Source organism: Delphinus delphis, chromosome 2, assembly GCF_949987515.2.
Source record: "Delphinus delphis chromosome 2, mDelDel1.2, whole genome shotgun sequence".
Classification (NCBI taxonomy): Eukaryota; Metazoa; Chordata; class Mammalia; order Artiodactyla; family Delphinidae; genus Delphinus; species Delphinus delphis.
In genome coordinates, this window is record NC_082684.1 from 26,986,792 (window position 1) to 27,004,480 (window position 17,689).

The 17,689-nt window shown below is 40.1% G+C and overlaps 1 protein-coding gene across 4 annotated transcripts in view; it reads right to left on the reverse strand.

Annotated features, from left to right (window-relative positions):
* The window catches only part of GPATCH2L (G-patch domain containing 2 like), a 66,356-nt gene that overhangs the window by 30,176 nt on the left and 18,491 nt on the right, over window positions 1-17,689 (reverse strand). For 3 of the 4 annotated variants that reach the window (XM_060004147.1, XM_060004145.1, XM_069540414.1), the window contains exons 4-8: window positions 15,303-15,479; window positions 13,686-13,765; window positions 10,340-10,407; window positions 9,293-9,347; window positions 7,279-7,364 (exon numbers count right to left, since the gene is read on the reverse strand). In XM_060004147.1, the coding sequence (XP_059860130.1) occupies window positions 7,279-7,364; window positions 9,293-9,347; window positions 10,340-10,407; window positions 13,686-13,765; window positions 15,303-15,479 (466 nt within the window). Of the gene's footprint in view, window positions 1-7,278; window positions 7,365-9,292; window positions 9,348-9,403; window positions 9,444-10,339; window positions 10,408-13,685; window positions 13,766-15,302; window positions 15,480-17,689 lie in introns of all 4 variants that reach the window. The other variant, XM_060004148.1, reaches the window with a different exon arrangement.

Consider the following 17,689-nt stretch of genomic DNA (forward strand, 5'->3'; position numbering starts at 1 on the left):
GTCACTCCTAAGGAAAGAAAACAATCTTTATCTGCCGATGGCAAGCGAATTTAAGGAATGGTTCACCTTCAAAAATCACTCATTTTAAAAACTCATTGAAAAGTTCAGTTTTTGGTATGAAATAAAAATAAAATTTATTGGGAAAAGGTATTTATTTGCTGTACTTTTCCTTAAGCACACAAAAATAAGTAACATCAGGAAAAAATTATTGATATTTCTAAGGACCATAGGTCATATACATCATATATTCCAATTATTCTCCTTAATTACTAATCTATTCACCTCAATTTTTTTTTTTTTTTGTGGTACGCGGGCCTCTCACTGTTGTGGCCTCTCCCGTTGCGGAGCATAGGCTCCGGACGCGCAGGCTCAGCGGCCATGGCTCACGGGCCCAGCCGCTCTGCGGCATCTTCCTGGACCGGGGCACGAACCCGTGTCCCCTGCATCGGCAGGCGGACTCCCAACCACTGCGCCACCAGGGAAGCCCCACCTCAATTATTTTTAACAAAAATTTATGGAAGCCTACACTATGCTGGATGTGGAGAGGTTATATACAAGATGACTGAGCCAAGGGCCCGTCCACCAGGAGCTCACAACATAGTGAGGGAGGCCGATGCATAAAGAACTAACAGATACAAGACACTGAGCTGTAATCAAGGAACAAGGGAAGTGTGAAGGTAAATTGTGGTAAAAGAGGATTAAATCTAAGGACGTAGAAATCCCTTCCTCGCATATGATTTTTACCTTCAGGCTTAACTGACATTTATCAAACACCCAGTAGGGGAAATGTATTTTCACAGACTTGCACGTATGAGAGGATCCAGGCCTTCTGACACTAGAAGCAGCCAGAGAGAGAAAACGACCTCACAATTAGAGGACACAAAGGAGCTTTATCTAATAGGAAGAGATCCTAGCAATCCCACTAGTGTTTTCACGCAAACCTAACTAACCCTCAGCAGTCTACGACAAACTGCTCACTAGCACCTGAAAATTCTCCGTAATCTACTTCCCTTGGCTGGGCCAAGGTCAGCATATCATGAAGCTGTTTCATGTCACCCACAGGAACAGAATAGTTTCACATCAGTTGGAAGGATGGGTATATTACAATAGCAAAACAGAGAGAGAGAAAATGCTTTCATCATTCCACTCTGGCAGTAAGATGCCAGCTGGCTGAGAGCTGCTATAAACAAGACTGTCCAACAGCGGACAAAAGATTCCAGAACTGTGTACTATATAATGGGAATTCCAGTAGGATTGGGCAGCCTTATGGACAACATTAGAGCAGAAACATTTTCTAACACATGACCAAAACCAAGGCACTAAAGAGGTGAGCAAGAGCTGCTGTGCATCACAGCATCCCAACAGATAGAGGACTAATAAAAGGTTCTTTCCCCCAAGCCCTGAGGTAAAACCTGAGGCTGTTTACTATGGCTCCAAAGGTCAAAATAAACAGTATGAATTGAGTCTTCTTTTTGCTCTTTGAAACTCCTTGTCAAGTGGCACAGCCAGCTGGGCACACAACTCTGATATGCAGATCATAACGTTTGTGAACAGATAAAATGAATTACAATGAGTGCAGCCTATCACATTTCAACTCTCTATCGGGCAGGAAGGTCTCTCTTTTTCACCCAGCACTGTCCAAATGACTCCTCTTATAGTCCACCTGAGGTCATTTTAAGCACCTCAGGAAGCTGTACTACTTCTCATTAGCAAACAACTCTGGAAGCCAACTCAAGGTTTGTAAAACTGCAATTATCCTAAGAACAGTGTAGGGTGGTAACTATATAACAAAAATAATAATTTTAGCTACCAGTATGCTAAATATTCAAATATATTATTTCATTTTGAGCCCCACTAGCCCCCAAAATATTAATATTTTCATTTTCAAGGTGAGGAAATTGAGGTATGGGGAGGTTAAGTCTTTCACCCAGGTAAAGCCAAGATTCTTACCTGAGTCTGCCTCACACTAATATGAGATTAAGAAGGAATAAATGGAAATGGTGATACATTACCAAGTCACCACCCCAAATAGAGGAAAGGTCAGGAAAGTTGGAGAAAACTCAAAACTGCCGCAAGATACTCAAAAACTACAACTGGTGACTTGTGTATCACACAAAGAGATGTAGCAATTGATAAGTTCCAGTTATGGTTTTCTAAGACAATAATGGTTAAAAAAGAAAAAAAAAAGCTATCCTTCACAATCAATAAATCTCTCATTTTGGGAAAAGCTGCCTACAGCACTAGTTCCTTATTACCATTCCATGACTGTGTCCTTGACAGCAATACCACCGCCTCTACCAGAACACCAATCACACCATCTGCTGTTGGAGCAGCAGCAATCCTTAATACCGGAACCAAGTCTTACTACTTTAATAGCAACAGCCCAATACCAGCAACCAAAACAACCAAACCAAAACAGCTGGTTTACGAATTTCATCTGGGTACCCTGCCCACTACCCACACACCCACCCACCAACTCTGCCCATTTGTTAATCACTATGTGCTGGGCACTGCACTAGACCCTAGCACTCTCTTCCTCACCTGCAGCAGTTCTCCAAAGCTACGTGAAGCCCAGGGTTCTACCTCCCATATAGAACTGTGCTCAGAACAGCAAAGCACAGAGCTCATACCAATTATGAAATGGGATTTCCTGCTAAGCAAATTACAAAGCACCAGTCATAAAACCACATGCATTTAGGGTGATAGTTCCCAACGCTGGCTGTATATTAGAGATACCTGGGAGCTTCAAAATACTGCTAATGCCTGGGCCTCATCCCAGGCCGATTAAATCAGAATCTTGGGACCTGGTGGCCCAGCATGGATATATTTTTTAAAGCTTCTCAGGTGATTCAAGAGTACAGCCAGGGATGAAAACCACCAAACTTACTTATTTCTAGAGTGGCACTTCTGAAAACCGCTTAGCCCCACAAATCGATTAGGTGGTACAAAGACTCGCTCTCATTGCACTTGCCATGTGGGCTGTATTAAAATGACACATCAATCAAACGTTGTCTTAAAATCAAGGTCCTGTTATTTCTTTGTTTATAGCAATGAAATTCTAAACAGGAGAGTACCTTGAGGTCACTCATCGCCCCCCAGCGGTCCCCAGGCCTCACGCAGAGACCAGAGCTGTGTTAAGGCTCCAGCGGTGAGGAAGGGGGTTGTTGAGGAGCACTCCCTCTCACACAGCTGAGGGTTTGGGGGAGTGGAACTGGCCATGTCCAGGCAGCAGGCAGCCTCAGCTCAGTAACCCGAAAGGAGGAAATCTTCACCGTTCAGGCATGATTATCAAACTCTTTGTGCTCTTACAGGAGAGTAATTATAGGCACGTGAAAAAAGGGAAGCACTCCCCAAGGAACTCTTCCTCACATGCTTCCCAAGAGGCAGTAGGGCCATTAAAAATTCCATGATGAAGAGGAAAAACAGCCTGGGAACAGCCAGGAGGCAATACAGCAAATTAATACACCAGCCCTCCTCGGGGAAAGCTGTGATAAAACAGGAAACACTTCTCTCTTCGCAAAATAAAATTATACCCCTAATGATAACATAGTCACCACACACACACACACACACACACACACACACAAATCGTTCTAATAATGGGTATGAAATTCCCAATGCTGCCCAGATGCTTTGAAAGAAATCTTTTCCTACTACAAATAAAATAGAATAAGAAAAAGATAAAATTTCCATTCGAAACAGTTTTTCATACGGTCATTCACCTGCCTCTTCCCTACCACCAGCACTCTTTAACATTCCTTCCTAGGTGCCAGGCTTTGTTAAACAGTCCACTCTTTACAAAGCCCACCATCCACTTGTGAATCTGATCTCATCAGTCAGCCACACTGGAGCTAGACTGCTCCTTCTCTACTGACTACTTAGCGGGCAGGGACCCTGCTATTAGGGAAAACAGGGAGCCCCGAGGGCTAAGTGAGACCATCATCCACATTTCCTAAAACCTGCATAGGTCACTTGTGCTGACCATTTCCCACAGATCAGGGGTTGCCAAACCATTGATTGTGCACCCTCACCAGGAAAAAATCTGAACAAACCCTCCTTATATATGTAATACACACACATAAAACAAAAATATGTGCTGCTAGACTAATATATGTACAACTGAAAGCAAAAAAAAAATTTTAAGGATGATAATAAGTAACTGTATTTATTTAAAATACATTTAAAAATTTTTTAAATTTCTTCCCTCTACCCCAAAGAACCTTCATGTTTGCAACCTACTTTGTATCCACTGGCCCAGGAATGATGTCAGGCAGGACAAGGATGAGCTATAATTGCCCACATTCTCTCATCTTGCTTTCAGCAATGGTCTGAAGCAATAAGCAATATTTCCCTAGAGCTGAGTGCACCAGAAACACAGCCTAGGCTTCCTTATGTTTCCAAGTCCAGCCACCAGCACTGCTGGTAAAAGAACGAAGATAATGATGTGGGTAATGAGATACACAAAGAAACAAGAAGCTCACACCCACTCCAACCAGGATAAGGCCTTAAAGGCAACAGGAAACCTGATAAAAGCATGGATACCAATCTCAGCACAGCACAGTTCTAGGCAGCAAAGGTAAAGGGAGAAAGGCAAATAATACACTTTCAGCATCTGACATGACATGGTGTTACTTATACAGTCCTTCCAAAGACCACACACAGCCATGATTTTATTTGGTATTAAGACAAACAGCTGTGTTGGTGGGAATGTAAATTGATACAGCCACGATGGAGAACAGTATGGAGGTTCCTTAAAGAACTAAAAACAGAACTACCGTATGACCCAGCAATCCCACTACTGGGCATATACGCTGAGAAAACCGTAATTCAAAAAGATGGGGCTTCCCTGGTGGCGCAGTGGTTAAAAATCCACCTGCTAATGCAGAGGACACAGGTTTGAGCCTTGGTCCTGGAAGATCCCATGTGCTGTGGAGCAACTAAGCCCGCAAGCCACAACTACTGAGCCCAACTAGAGAAAGCCTGCGTGCAGCAATGAAGGGCCAACGCAGCCAAAAGTAAAAATAAAATTTAAAAATTTATTAAAAAAACAAACAAAACAAAAACAAAAAGGGGCTTGTAACACAATGTTCACTGCAGCACTATCTACAATAGCCAGGACATGGAAGCAACCTAAGTGTCCATCGACAGATGAATGGATAAAGAAGATGTGGCACATATATACAGTGGAATATTACTCAGCCATAAAAAGAAACGAAATTGAGTTATTTGTAGTGAGGTGGATGGACCTAGAGTCTGCAGACTCTAAGTCAGAAAGAGAAAAACAAATACCGTATGCTAACACATATATATGGAATCTAAAAAAAAAGAAAAAAAAAGGTTCTGAAGAACCTAGGGGCAGGACAGGAATAAAGATGAAGATGTAGAGAATGGACATGAGGACACAGGGAGGGGGAAGGGGTAAGCTGGGATGAAGTGAGAGAGTGGCATGGACTTATATACACTACCAAATGTAAAATAGCTAGCTAGTGGGAAGCAGCCGCATAGCACAGGGAGATCAGCTCGGTGCTCTGTGACCACCTGGAGGGGTGGGATAGGGAGGGTGGGAGGGAGACGCAAGAGGGAGGAGATATGGGGATATATGTATACGTATAGCTGATTCACTGTGTTATACAGCAGAAACTAACACAACATTGTAAAGCAATTATACTCCAATATAGATGTTAAAAAAAAAAAGACAAATAGCTGGAGGACTGCTTTCGTATGGATTGAAATCTCATCTTCCAAGACAGCCTGAGCACCACCACCTCTAAGAAAAGCTCCCTGAGCCTGAGTGAGGAGCTGCTCCTCTGTGCTGCTATCACTCTGGTGCACACCTTTAGGCACTTGTCACTACAAATTGTAGTTCTCCATTTCCACACCTGACCTTCCCATGAGGATAGAAGCTCATGAGGATAGACAGGGGCAGTACCTAAACAAAGTGCCTGGCACACAGTAGGGAGTCAGCAAATGATGAATGAATGATGACTAAACAGCATGCAACTAAAGAAAAGGCCTTACAGCAATTTATTAAGATCCCCTAATCCTCCAAGTTCTTAGTTAACACCATGTGTGATAGTCTCTCTTTTCAAATGACTTCCCTATTGAAATACTACTTTTCCAGTAGAAGGCTAGGCAGTAGGTTATAGTGCAGAGTTTATTATTACAGCCCACAGCAGAAGTTCTAACTGTATCCATGAAAGAATAATTTCTTTGTGCAGCCTGCACCCCAAATCTATGAACATATCCACTTAAGAATATGTTAGGAAGAAAAACAGAAAAAAAAAATCATCAGAACCTTGGAAAAAAATTCTTTGTGCCACTAGAAGTAATAAAAGTTCTATGGTTCAGCCTATTAGTTGCTCCTTGTGCACAAAAACCTGCTAGGGCATGCCATCACTGAAACCATATTTACTCTGCATGTCACCCAACTTAAGAGAATTTATATTCAGAGGCACTGGTTTCATTCTGCTATGCAGGTGCAGGATTCTTTCTGACAAATATATACTGAATGCCCAGTAAGTGCCAGACACTGTGTTAGGTACTGGGGACATATCAGGGAACAAGACAAGGTCCCAGAACCTAGAAGCTTATATTCTAATGAGAAACCCGGGGGGAAGTAGGAAGAAAAAAAAAAAAACAATAAACAAAGTCATTTCAGACTGTGACTAAAGCTCTAAAGGAAAGAGATAATGAATGGTGAGTGGCACAGGTGGCCCCTTTAGACAGGGCGGTCTGAGAGGTCCTCCCTGAGGAGGTGGCCTGAGCTGAGGTGAGAAGGAGCCAATCATCGGAAGAGCTCTAAGAAGGCAGTCCAGGCAAAGGGAACACGTGTGAAGGTTCAGCGGCAGGAAAGGGTTGCAATTTTTGAAGAACAAAATGGAGCTCCCTGGCGCAGCTGGATCTCTTCCCCATGAGGAGGACAAAGTCTATGAAAGGAGGCTGGACATGAAGGCAGGAGTCAGATCATGCAGGGTTTTGCAGGTCATGGCAAGGACTATTAATAATGTTCTTTGAGGAAGGGGCTTCTAGGAGAAGGAATACGGAATAGGAGCCAGAACTTAGGTCAAAGTTGAGATTTAAATCACATCCTAGCCATGTGACCAAAGGAGAGAACTTCAACACTCTGCCTCAGTTTCTGCACCTATAAAACAACTACTGACCTCAAAAGGTTGTTGAAAAGATCAAATTGGATAGTATACACTAACATACTCTAATTTGCAAAGTGTTATACAAAGGAAATAGTATCATCTAGAAAAGAAGTCACTCGAAGACAATTACCTGGCAGAGCAGTGTGCTGGTGAACATCTTCGGTGAGAAGCATCAGCAAGAACATCCAGGGAGTAAAGGGGAGAAAGAGGATTAAACTGCAGGAATAAATGAGATTATTTCAGTATGGCTTATATGAAACAGACCTGATCCTAAAGGGCTACCTGCTACTTGCTTACTTTTGCCCTTTCACTGTTCAACTCTCTTGCCATACACAGACACCATTCAATAAAGCTGTGCATATTCAACAGTGTACCCAAGAATGTAGCATAACTGATCTAGCACGCCTCAAAAACCAGACTACTCCTTGGTAAGCAACAATTTTTCAAAAACTTCTGATACACAATAATTACTTAAATGGCAAAAGATAGTACTTTCTAACTAACATAAAGGGAACTCATGCCTACTGATTATCAGCCCTTGTTCCCAAGAATACTAGCATGAAATTACCTTTTCATTTCCTTATCCTGGCAGATGTTTCCAGTGAATAACTGGTTAGCACATACCAGCAGCAGTGTAGTGGAAACAGAACTAGATTAAGAATTAGAATACCCAACGTTTAGTTCCAGCCTACAACTGAGTTGCCATATATTAAAAAACCACAAAATCTCTTTGACCTTTACTATCCTCATCTGTAAAATAGACGTATCACTATCTGTCTTACCTATTTTATGGGATTATTGTGAGGGCTACATAAAATATTACTTTCGGTTTAACAAGTTATTTCAGTTTCTCATCTGTAAAACACCTATTCACCTCAAAAGGGGGCTGTAAGGATCAACTAGGACACTGTAATAAAAGTACCTCACTTTATGTTGGCTACCTTTCTTTGGATTTTTTCCACAATAAGTACTCCTTCCCCAAAATTTGAGAAGTAAATATATATCAACACTAGAAGAACACTGAAATGGTAATTTCAAAGGGACTTAAAAAGTATACAAACTAAGCAACTGTTCTGTCATAGAGGTTCCAGTCTCAATGTTGTATGACTTTGGGCAAATAGCTTAAACTTCATTTGTAAATAACACATCTCATTTGTAAATAACAGATCTGGACTAGGTGATCATCACAGGTCTCTTTGCCTTTAGATCCTCTGATGCAAACACAATTAATACCCTAGCTTAGTGTTCCCCAAACTGCAATCTCTCACATCCCACCTTAATGACTTTCTCTTTATCTGCCCACCACCTGCTCTACTTCTTATTTAATATTTTTCTTCATATCAATTATCTTTACTCACCCTTGTCCTTACTATATTTCTATGAAATAACAAGTTTGATAGAATGATCACATGTTTCTAAAGTAAATTATTGGAACTTAAAGTAAAAATTCTGTATCCATAAGCCATCTAAAATCATATAATAAATACACACCAGTTAGGTGTACCACTGTTCTAGTTCATTTTGAAACAGTAACTTCAAGATGAAAGTTCCAAGTCTAAAATGTTTATCAACTTAACAAGCTAATAAGCAGTCAAACAAAACAAAACAAAACAAAAAAACGATGGAGCGATAGAAAGCCTGAGAATTTTTACCTATCAGTCTTCATCTATTTTACAACTAATCATCAAGGTAAAGCAACCTCTCTCCCAGCAAAACTCAAAAGCCTCAAACGTTAAAGGAACATATTGAGAGTCACTGTCAGTAATTTTAAAATTATGACCCCTATAAAGGATTAGACATGCCAAGGGCCCCCTCAGGGGTAGCTAGGGTAAAAGAGTAAGAGGCTCTAGGCCTCGATCCCACTTTACCCAAAGTAGCTCTACCTTCCTCTGCTTCATATGTTTAGGATTCAACACTGTACTTCTCAGCACAGGATGCTGATGCATTCTGATTTCTTACTGCAAAGTTCGAAACCAGAATGACAACTGCATTCCTATGAAATATGTGTTGTAAGTAATAAACTGAAGGTCACAAGTTGAAACTAAAAAGGGGAATTAGTGACAGTTCTTATCAGTGAATACTAGATATTCTTGGAAAACAGTCCTCCAAGAAAATCAGAATAACATAAGGAACAAGAACCTTACCTCATGTGCACAAGCAGAAATGTGAGGAAAATCAGAAGCCAACGCTTTATTCTTTCTAAAGAAAAGGAAATCAAATGATAAAATAAAGATGACAAAGAAAAGCAATCTCACCTGATTTCGTTCTCTTTTCCCAGCTGATGGTAACCAGAAACTAAAGAGAGGGAGAGAATAAGAGCAAAGAAAACAATAAAAGAAGTGGTAGGAACATTATTAGAGAGAAGATAAAAAGATGTTGGGTTAATGAAGACAAAGAAATGAGGAAAAAAATGGAGTTGGAAGAGAAAAGGAGAGAGATGTTAAATGTGTATGAACTTTTTTGCAGAAAATAACTCTTCAAAGTAAAAAGCCTTTTAATGGAATGTAGAAGACTAGACACTTTTAAAAAATCTCAAGATGGTGGTGTGACACCCATGCACTCTCAGCTGTGCAATAAGAACAGGATCCCCAATTCAACAAAGGCATAAACCACATCTTGCCTATTTTATAGATTAAAACTTCAACCAGGCTGGATGGGTATAGGAGTATAACTGGATACTGACCATGACATGTAGTGGAGACACCAAAGAGCCAATCATGTTAGGGGACAAGGCTGTCACAAGAAAGGGTGGAATGATTTTCCTATAGCTACACATAGGCTTTCCAGTGGCACTTATCACAGTAGTTAGAACAAAAAGATATCTCTCTGTCTAGAGGTCTAAAAATGGGAAGACCATATAGGAGAATACAGAGGCAATCAGCCATTTTGAACAAAAAAATTTTTAAGAGACAGAAAAATGAATTTAAAATATAATATCCTTATTGGAGGCTACTTTTATAATGCAGCACCTATAGACATAAATAGCAAAGAAATAAAAACTAGTCTAGAAAGGAAAAAAAATCACTCTCGTGAGTTTAGGGTGTTAGCCATTTTAACTGTTATAAAGTACCCATCTTTAAAACCTTCTTTTTCAGCTCTACAATCGAATTTTTAGGTTCTTTCATAAAACGTTCCCCTGCTGCCTCCTTCAAGGAAAAGGCTAAGATAGCCAGTAAATACATAATACTTACTCTTTCTGCCGAGGGTCACTAATGAGGTGGCCTATCCTCTCAGTACCCAAATTACTCATGCTGGACTCCTGAAAAGGCAAAGAAGATAACAGTGTCATCTAACCACAGAAACAAATATGTAAGTATGATCTGTCATCAAGCTCATGTTTTCCCATAATTATACCAGCAACCCCAAAGCACAAGTCAGATTGTCAATTTTAAAATCCAACAGCGCCTTTTTGTGGGACTCTACTGTTAAAGTACTGTATGTTATTATAAACTTATTTTTCTCTAGTGATCAAAAAAAAGTCATTATAAACATTTTTTTTTACTATATACAGTATTTTAATATAGTGAGTGATACCTCTTAGAGTTATTAAAGTGTATCAAAATAGAAACACTTGGGGCTTCCCTGGTGGCGCAGTGGTTGAGAGTCTGCCTGCCAATGCAGGGGACACGGGTTCGAGCCCTGGTCTGGGAAGATCCCACATGCCGTGGAGCAACTAGCCCCGTGAGCCACAATTACCAAGCCTGCGCGTCTGGAGCCTGTGCTCCACAACAAGAGAGGCCCGCGCACTGCGATGAAGAGTGGCCCCCGCTTGCCGCAACTAAAGAAAGCCCTCGCACAGAAACGAAGACCCAACACAGCCATAAATAAATAAATAAATAAAATTAAAAAAAAAAAAGAAACACTTTAAAAAAAATCCAACAGCAGCCAATTTTTTTTTTTTTTCGCGGTACTCGGGCCTCCCACTGTTGTGGCCTCTCTCGTTGCGGAGCACAGGCTCTGGACGCGCAGGCTCAGCGGCCATGGCTCACGGGCCTAGCCGCTCCGTGGCATGTGGGATCTTCCCGGACTGGGGCACGAACTCGTGTCCCCTGCATCGGCAGGTGGACTCTCAACCACTGCGCCACCAGGGAAGCCCAGCAGCCAATTTTTAACAGGCCAGCACACCAATATCCCTAGAGTCATATGGTTTTAGCCTCAAGAGCCTTCATAATGGTATATTTACTGAGTCCTCACTGGTAACACCTAAGTATCTACTAACTAAATGTATACATGTCAAAGGACTTTTGTAACTTACAAAAATCGTCACCCTGTATTTTGCCTGTTAAACATGTCCTAAAGTAAAAATAGAAGTCTGTATAAATTGCTTCTTAAATTTCTGGTTCTCAAGATTGTAATATTAAATCATATCCAGAACACCACAAGCAATTCAGAAACTAATCATATCCAAAAAACTGGAAAATGGCAGAAGGCACTCACCCTACATTTAATGTGAGTACACTTACAGTGAACATCTATCACAGAACCTTGGGATGCGTACCAACAGTACAGGAGCAAGAGTTACACGCATATGAGCAAGTGTTAAGATGAGAGAGCGTAAGTCATAGACATGAATGTCAAAAATGTCAAGCCTGGTACTCAAACACATTTGTTTCTGAGCAAATATTATTATCTGCATTTGTCTATGTGTGTGGATTAGCCTAAATATTAGGGTACACATTTTAGCAGAACTGGCTATAGAAAAATTAATTTGAGGTCAGATTTCAGGTGGGATTGGAGCTAAATGAAAAGGCTTCACATACTGTATTCTTCATATTCTTCACTCCTTACACCTATGCCTCCTGGTCACAGACAAAGCCATGGTAATGGGGCCAAAGGAAAAGATGGGTGAAAAATGAGCTATTTGTTACAGCAGAAAAATTATTAACTTAAAGTGCCATAATGTTTAAATTTACAGTTTATTACTGTGTAAATTACAAGCAGTACTTTGCGTAATTAGCAGCTCGCTGGCAGGGAGCTGTGAATGAAACTCATTATTTATGATTACAATTTAGAAAAAGAGAAGAGAGATGGGGGAGGGAGAAGAAGGGGGGCAGAACAGTGACCTCTGGTAGAAATGACAAATATCCCTTTAAGGTGATGAAGATGAATTAAACAAGTAAATATTATCCTATTCATCTGAAATCATTAAAGACACATCCAATAGGCCCTACTCTCCTTCCATGCAAGCTAAAGGGAGCCTCCAGGATGAAATGATTTACCTCCATAGAAGCGGAAGGCTCTTATTTTATAGGAGCTGAAACAAAGTAAGGTAGGTGGTAGGGAGATCATCATCTGTCAAGCCTAACCAATAAAGAGAAAAAGTCAAGCCAGCGCTCTGCTCCCCACTCCGAATCTCCTGCCTCCCTCATGTATTCCTACCCTGCTAGCTGTCCTCATAAGAATAAGCTCTCAGAATAGCAAATGCAGCATTTTATCGCCTATAAAATGAGTAATCCAAAAGAAGAGGTATCATTCTTCCAATAAGCAAATGTCTTTCTAATTAGAGAGTTGAAGTTGAATTGAAAGATAAAAAGAATATGAATTCATCTGAAAATAAACAGCCTCATTTCTTCTGCAGAAAACAGTTCCCGGATTAATCTATGAAACAGTAGCTTCCTGACGGCAGGCAGACTGTGGGTCTGACCACTGTATACCTGGCTGGGCATAGAGCCTGACACACATAGGCACTCTAGATGCTTACTGAGTGAACACACACATTAATGATCTAGAATGCCTCTCCTGTCCTTATTCTTTGTCCACCACAATCCTCTCTGACTGGGTATGAACCCCAGCCTTAACCTATTTTCAATCTCAAAGCCAGAGTAAAAAATAAATAAAATAATTAATTAAATTGAAATTGAAAAAGATAAAAAAGTAGACCTGGGTTCAATTTCCTATATTTTGCCACTTCTATCTGGGTAACATCAGACATTCTTTAACATCTTTGAACCCATTTTCCTCATCCTCTAAAGAGAATATCACATTTTTTACAAGATTTTTGGGAGGATTAAGTGAACTGAGTGCCTAGCACAGTCCCTGGCAAAGGCAGAACTGAGTAAATGGTAGATATCCCTCCCTCATGGCCAAGGAGGGGCTTTTGAAATTTGATAACAGGTTTTTTTCCCCAGTTTTCTTCTTAAATGAATTCTAGAATAAAAGACCAAAGTTAGAACAAAAGAAGCATTCATGAATTCAAGGAGTCATAAAGAAGCCAAAAGTATTTCAACTTATATAATAATAATATAAGATTAATCAAAACAGTAGAAGAGCCAGAGATCAGGCCTGTAGATTTACAGACAGCAGACACTGTCATGACAGTGTTCGCTTTGTCAGAACTTCTGTATGAATCAAGCTTCATCTTTTATGTGTGCATCCATTCATGCCCTATATAATGTTCACTCTTGTGAGCTTGCAAAATACACCTGGCTTAATTAACCCCAGGGAGTTCTGCAGCACCTTTGATTATCAACAATGTACACAAATCTTATAGGGAATATTATCTTCCCAGTGAACCTAGAAAACAATGACAGCTATCACCTTCCCAACAAGCCTTCTTCGCCCCTTTCTGAGGCATCGAGCTGCAGCTCCAGGCAGACGATTAAAGCGAGCATGGTACCCTAAATAAAAAAGAAGAAAGACCTCAGTAACTGAATGCAGAAGATTCATTAGCAATGATGTGCTTCTAGTACACCAAAAGCCTTCCTCCCCAAGATCTTACTAAAATGACCCTTAAACTAGTATCACTAGGCTATTTGCCAATGATTTACTATTCCCATGTCTTTGTCACCAGTAGTATGATCTTAGGCATGTCATTTACCTCTGACCTAGGCATCCTCATCTATAAAAAAAGAATAATCACTGGCTCAGTCCTCTTTTACAGGACTGTTTTGAAGACTCAATGAAATAGCACATGGAATGTACTTTATAAACTGAAAACACTACACAAATATAAGGTATTATCAACAATTTCTAATTGCAAATTAAATGTTAGCTATTATCTTAAAAAATTCTAAAAATAGCATGTATAGTATAATCCTATTTTTCTAATTGCTGTATATGTTCTACACATAGAAGAGACAACTGGAAGAATCCACACCAAGATGTTATCAATGACTCTGGGTGTGGGATTATAGAAGTTTCTTCTTCCTATTCTTGCTTATTTGCATATACTTTAAGTGGTCCATAAAGAACTTTTAGAAATGGTCACTGAAATGTTTATGAAAGTTTTAAGGTAGCAAACAACGTGCCTCAGCCAAGCATCATTACCAAGAACCAACTGCTTTCAGAAGGACTTTCAATCACCCAAATTTATCACAACGAAATGCTACAGAATAGGAATTTACAGTTCTATTGTAATTCTGATCACCAATAGATGCTCAACATATACTTGGTAACTAACTGGTTGATTATTGATTACTGGGAATCCTCACATCATAAATTTATAGAGCTAAAGGAAACCTCTGAAACAGTTTTGTTCCATGTCACGATATCCTAAGTGATGACCGTGATGTCCCTAGGAAATGAAGTGACTCTGCCACAGTCACAGAGCTAGGGAGACAGTACCAGACAGTATTACCACAGAGTATTACCACATTTCCTTCCCCGTCCTAGGCTCTTTACATTTCACTTTGCTACATCATAATTGATGGAAAGCAAAGGGAAAGGATACGTATTTGCGTTACAGTCCACAATAATAGAATTATTAAAATATTTTTAAAAATATTTTTAAATCATCCATTTTTAAAATGTCATTATACCTTGTACCTGAGTGTTGTTACTGAAATCTGTTCTCTTCCAAGATCCACTACTTCAGGCTTCCACTGAGCACTCAGTGGCCCGTCAGTTTCACAGCAGGATAAGCAGCAGTGACAGCCTGCTAGGTTTCTTAAATCTGGCACAAATGGCAATAGCAAGCTGAAGGAACGCCCTGCTAATATATATCCCAAGAGTCTCCATGGATTGATTTAGGTAAGAATGGAGAGAACCTCAAGCTTTGAGACTCACCCTTGAATCTTCTAGAAAAATCCCTGGACTAGTTCTAAAATTCAGATAGGTAATGCATGCTTACAGGCATGAGTATGCTTGCCATGGGGAGACTCTCCCCAGAAAGAATCATGTAAGTGTGAAGTATATTTTGGTCTCCTCAGAACTCACCTCTTTGAGCTGGCCGAGAAGGTAAAAGGAACGTGGAATCTGAAAGTTTATCCAGTCCAGAATCCATTCTCTCTACTTCAGAGCAATGGTCAGGAGCCCACTTGGGCAGAAGATTAGGGACAGTGAATCCTGGGACACATTCTCCTTCATAGAACCAATCACTCTGCTCGTCATCCCCTAAAGTAAAGAGATCCTATCATAAGCTGGAATTTTAACATGCTCTATGAAAAACCAAATAGGAAGATGACTTCTCAGTGCTATAGGTTTGATTATACTTTTTAAATAAAGCCAAAATACAAAAAATTTGTTTTCATACTTCTTCTTGATCCATATTTTGATGAAAACTGGGACATCAAACTAGTTCCACATAAATGTCATACTGTGGTACACTGGACTGCTTTTGATAGTAAAAACTAATAAAGCTACCATTTACTAAGTCCTTACCACCTACCAGAATCTATGCTAAAAATCTGTAAATTTGTTATCTCTTCCAAACCTTACACTAACTCCAACTTATCAATTAGGCAACTAAAGCCCAGAGAAGTCAAGGTCAAGTTAGTAAATGATGAAGCCATGGTTTCAACCCCAAACCTGACTAACTCCAAAGCCTTCAACACAAAAATAAACTGCCTCCCATGTACCATTCTAAGTGGTAAAAATGAACCTGGAGGTTCAAAGCCCACAAATGTTTCTCAATTCAAAACTAGCTATTCCTGAAGAATTTCTTGCGATATTTGTATTTCTCATAATAGGTGAATGAAGAATGTGTATCCATACCTTGTTTCTTCCTTGATGTCTCATTAATGGGACACAAAATCATCTTGACAGTAGCAATCCAAGCTACCAGGAAAAAACTAACCACAAAGACAATATAAGCCCCCAAGGCTTGTCAAGAAGTTATACTATTTGCCCAAGGCCATACTTTTGATTATTGACAAAGTCAAGACTAGACCCATATAGCCCAGACTCTTGGTTCAAACTTCTTTCTACTGGCTACAATGATAGCATCTCAATTTCCCAAAGAGCTTATTCCTGCCCACAAAGAGTAAGATGGGTAACTTTATGTCTGCTACCCCACACCCCTTTCAAAACAGCAAGGATGAAGGAAATTATTACTAGAACATCTAAAGAGTTCATGTTGCATTCATTTTCTAATGGGTACTGGATCTCAAGGAAGCTGCTCAGGCCATGCTAATCTCATGAAGTATCAGTTTCATGGACCACTAACACCCAGGAGAATGGTAAGTCTTAAATCACTGCAGAGATCTCTAAAAGGGGAAAGAAGCCACTAAAGAAGTTGCTCCAAGTGTTCCCTTATAAAAACACACATCAACAGGCTGTTTTTCTAAAACAGTGGTTCTCAACCTTTAGTGTGCGTCAAAAGGACTGGGAAGGGTTGCTGGAACACAGACTGTTGGGCCCTACCCACAAAGTTTCTGATTCTGGCCTACACAGGACCAAAAATGTTCATTTCTAACAAGTTCCCTAGTGATGCTAAACTGGTCTGGAGACCATACTTTGAGAACCACTACTCTAAAAGCATCTCACCAAACCAGGTACAAGGATGAATTAAAGACAGACATCAGAATTAACCATGATTAGTTTCACTGCAAGTCAATATATTAATTCCTTCCTATTCATAAGCATTCCTCAGGCCATTTATTAAAATAGTATTATTTAGCTAGATCATATTTTCTGATGACAAATGTCAGACTATACAGGAATTTTCTTTTTTTTGGTTCTCAAGCATTCACTCAAGATTTTTGAGAATACAGAAAGGGACTCACTGAACTGGAAGGAACCTCGTGAGATCTCATCTAGACCAGTAGTCTTCAACCTGGGTTCACTAGGATGCCTAATGCAGGAGCTCCTCAAAAGAGTGCTGCCAGAGAATAAGGAAGAGGCTGAGTGGATCAGGCTCCAGACCTCCTGCTCCTCTAGGATCTTGCTTTAACCAAAATAAGTTTAGTTGTTTTATAATTTGAGGTTCTATGTACACTTCTGTTTGAGGGAGAAAAAGGAGAATTTTCCCCTTATCTGGGTTCCCCAATAATTATTTATTAAGAGCTTACTATATGCCAGGCAATGTGTTACTTATTGTGGTAGAAAATTAAAAAAAACTCCTGCCTTTGAAAAGCTTCAATGGAAAAGACATGCATCTATAAACAACAGTGTAATATGGTAAGTGATAAGAAAGCAGTAAGTACAGGGAAAGAAGAGTCGAGGGTTCTAGGAGATGACGCCTACACTAAGTGTACCAGTCAGAATCCCTTTAGGAAACATGTACATTTGAATGGGGTATTTGAGACTTTAGTGATTATTTACAAAGGTATAGACAGTACTAAGAGAAGCCAAAGGGATGTTGAAGCATTCGGAGCCAGCAGAGC